At 46.7% G+C, this 3,367-nt stretch overlaps 1 protein-coding gene across 1 annotated transcript; it reads right to left on the reverse strand.

Moving 5' to 3' along the window:
* Positions 1-666: 666 nt before the first annotated feature.
* LOC126095507 (mucin-2-like) lies at positions 667-2,202 on the reverse strand. Its single transcript, XM_049910293.1, has one exon. The coding sequence runs from the start codon at positions 2,200-2,202 to the stop codon at positions 667-669; it is 1,536 nt and encodes a 511-aa protein (XP_049766250.1).
* Between the last annotated feature and the right edge of the window lie 1,165 nt (positions 2,203-3,367).

Raw genomic sequence — 3,367 nt, forward strand, 5'->3', positions numbered from 1 at the left:
AACATTTATGTTGGTGACGCCGAATATCTAATTTTCTATCCAACGTATACTAAAGTGCGCAGGATTTTCCACTGAAGCGGAGATTGTCTTTGATGGTAGTTGTTCGTACGAACCGTGTAGATCTTTTGATAGATGCATTACTAAAATCAAACCATAAATAGTATCTGTGCACAACATCTTCGTAGTGGTATGTAGTGCGTGCTGTATCGAGAGAATAAATACCCAAGTAAAAGTGTCTATGTTGTGATCTGGACAGACGGTATTTCCCACAAACAAGTTTACTCCCGCTGGTTATCTTAGGCTAGTCTTACCTGTGAAGTCGGGTGACGTACTTCCACGATACAGCTAACATAGCAGATTCTTGTCTTGTGCTTCTTGACTGTAGCTGAGTGAAACTAAGAAATTGAAGTGCAACATTGCTCTGCCATTATGTGTCACTATGTCTCTGTAGTGTCTAATCGTTTCATTTCAACTATGGTGGTCGTGTCTGTAGGGTGGCGCAGTATAATTCCTCATATGTACATCGGATAGAACATGAAATTACAACTGACATCAAAGGTTTAGGAACACATTCTATCACATAAACCAAACAATCCAGCAGGAATAATAACAAATGTGTTTTCAAAAAACTTTATTAATTTTGACTCGAATTACAGACTCATAACATTACTTTTTGTTCCTAAAGGCAGGACAAGGAGGCGGCCCACGAAGACAAAGAGTAGGATTAGATGCTTTTTTCTTTGTGCAAAGTTTAGGGAAGGCCTGCTTTCTGGGAGGGCCAGTGAGAAGCACGCCCTGTAGGGGCGATGGTGCAACATCGACTAAAGGCACCAACAGAGATACTTCAGGGGTGATCTTGCTGCCGTCAAAGATGGTGAGGGACGGCTGCTCTTCATAACCAGTTGTTTCATAGCTCCCCAAGACGGTGAGGGGAGGTGTCTCATCTTCGACGGTGTTAGCAGTGCCGCACAACGTGGTGGGGGATGGCGGCTCTCCTGGAAGGTAGTTGCAGCTGCCAGCAGAGATGGTGGGTGCTAGCAGCTCATCGAAATAACTGATCTCGCCACCGTCCAAGGTAGTAGGGGATGGTGGCTCACAATCAGCTAGGATTTTACCACTGCCTGGGGTGGTGGGTGGCAGTGGGTCAACAGGGGCATCAGCGTCACCGCTGCCAATGACGGTGGGAGGCAACGGCTCTTCATTTCCACTTGCATCACAGATCGCCAAAATGGTGGGGAGCAGAGTCTCATCTGCAATGATGTTAGCAGTGCCGCACAACGTGGTGGGGGATGGCGGCTCTTCTGGAAGGTAGTTGCAGCTGCCAGCAGAGATGGTGGGTGCTAGCAGCTCATCGAAATAACTGATCTCGCCACCGTCCAAGGTAGTAGGGGATGGTGGCTCACAATCAGCTAGGATTTTACCACTGCCTGGGGTGGTGGGTGGCAGTGGGTCAACAGGGGCATCAGCGTCACCGCTGCCAATGACAGTGGGAGGCAACGGCTCTTCATTTCCACTTGCATCACAGATCGCCAAAATGGTGGGGAGCAGAGTCTCATCTGCAATGATGTTAGCAGCACCGCACAAGGTGGTCGGAAGCGGCGGCTCTTCTGGAAGGTAGTTGCAGCTGCCAGCAGAGATGGTGGGTGCTAGCAGCTCATCGAAATAACTGATCTCGCCACCGTCCAAGGTAGTAGGGGATGGTGGCTCACAATCAGCTAGGATTTTACCACTGCCTGGGGTGGTGGGTGGCAGTGGGTCAACAGGGGCATCAGCGTCACCGCTGCCAATGACGGTGGGAGGCAACGGCTCTTCATTACCACTTGCATCAGAGATCCCCAAAATGGTGGGGAGCAGTGTCTCATCTGCAATGGTGTTAGCAGCGCCACTCAAGGTGGTGGGGAGGGGCGGCTCTTCAAGGAGGTAGTTGCAGCTGCCAGCAGAGATGGTGGGTGCTAGCAGCTCATCGAAATAGCTGATCTCGCCGCCGTCCAAGGTAGTGGGGGACGGTGGCTCTTCGTCAGCTGTGATGTCACCGCTGCCTGCGGTGGTGGGCGGCAACGATTTCTCTTCAGCAGCGATGTTCTCAACGCCTTGGGTCGTGGGAGGCAGCAGAGGCGACGGCGATGGCGGTGGTGACAGCAGAGGCGGCAATGGCTGCTCTTCACCAGTGATGGGGTAGCTGCCGCGCATGGTGTCGGTCATATTGCAATCCTGGAAACAGAAGGATATTTGGTGTTATGACTGACATTCTTGTATGTAGTACTGGTTTTGTAGAAATCATTCGACTGTTATGTGAAGGGCACCAAATATTTTGGATGCACACTGACGGAAAACATCGCAAAACCAAAATATAATTAATTCAGAGTAATGAAGTTTCGATAATATATTTTTCTGTGTAACATATCTAACTCATAGACATAACAATTCAGTATTTCTGGATTTCTGGGAGGTTTTCGACACTGTACAACACAAGCGCCTTGTAGTGAAATTGCATTCTTATGGAATATCGTCTCAGTAATGTGACTGGATTCGTGGTTTCCTGTCAGAGGGATCACAGTTCGTAGTAACTGATTGGAAGTCGTCGAGTGAAACAGAAGTGATTTATGGCGTTCCCCAAGGTAGTATTATAGGCCCTTTACTGTTCCTTATCTAAATAAATGATTTGGGAGAAAATCTGAGCACCTGTCTTAGGTTGTTTGCAGATGATGCTGTCTTTTATCGACTAGTAAAGTCATCTGTAGATCAAAAAGAAATTGCAAAACGATTTAGAAGAGGTATCTATGTGGTGTGAAAATTGATAATTAAACCTAAATAATGAAAAGTGTGAGGTCATCCACATGAATGCTAAGAGGAATCTGTTAATCTCTGGTTACACGATAAATCATTCAAATGTATAGGCCGTGAATACTACTAAATACCTTGTAAGTACAATTACGAACAGCTTAAATTGAAGGGAACACACAGAAAATGTTGTGGGAAAGGCTAACCAAAGAACATGTAACAGATCTACTAAGGAGATGCCGACACTACGCTTGTCCGTCCTCTCTTAGAATGCTGCTGCTCGGTGTGGGATCCTTACCAGATAGGACTGACGAAGTACATCGAAAAGTCCAAGAAGGACAGCACGTTTTGTACTGTCGTGAAATACGGGACAGTGTCACTACAATGATACAGATTTGGGATGAACATCATTAAAACAAAGGATTGTTTGCGGAGGAATCTTCTCACAAAGTTCCAATCACCAACAATATTTTGTTGATGCCGACTTAGATAGGGATAAACGATCACTATGATAAAATAAGTAACATCAGAGCTCGTACGGAAAGGTATAGGTGTTTGTTCTTTCCCCGCGCTATACAAGAGTGGA

Source organism: Schistocerca cancellata, chromosome 8 (assembly GCF_023864275.1).
Source record: "Schistocerca cancellata isolate TAMUIC-IGC-003103 chromosome 8, iqSchCanc2.1, whole genome shotgun sequence".
NCBI lineage: Eukaryota > Metazoa > Arthropoda > Insecta > Orthoptera > Acrididae > Schistocerca > Schistocerca cancellata.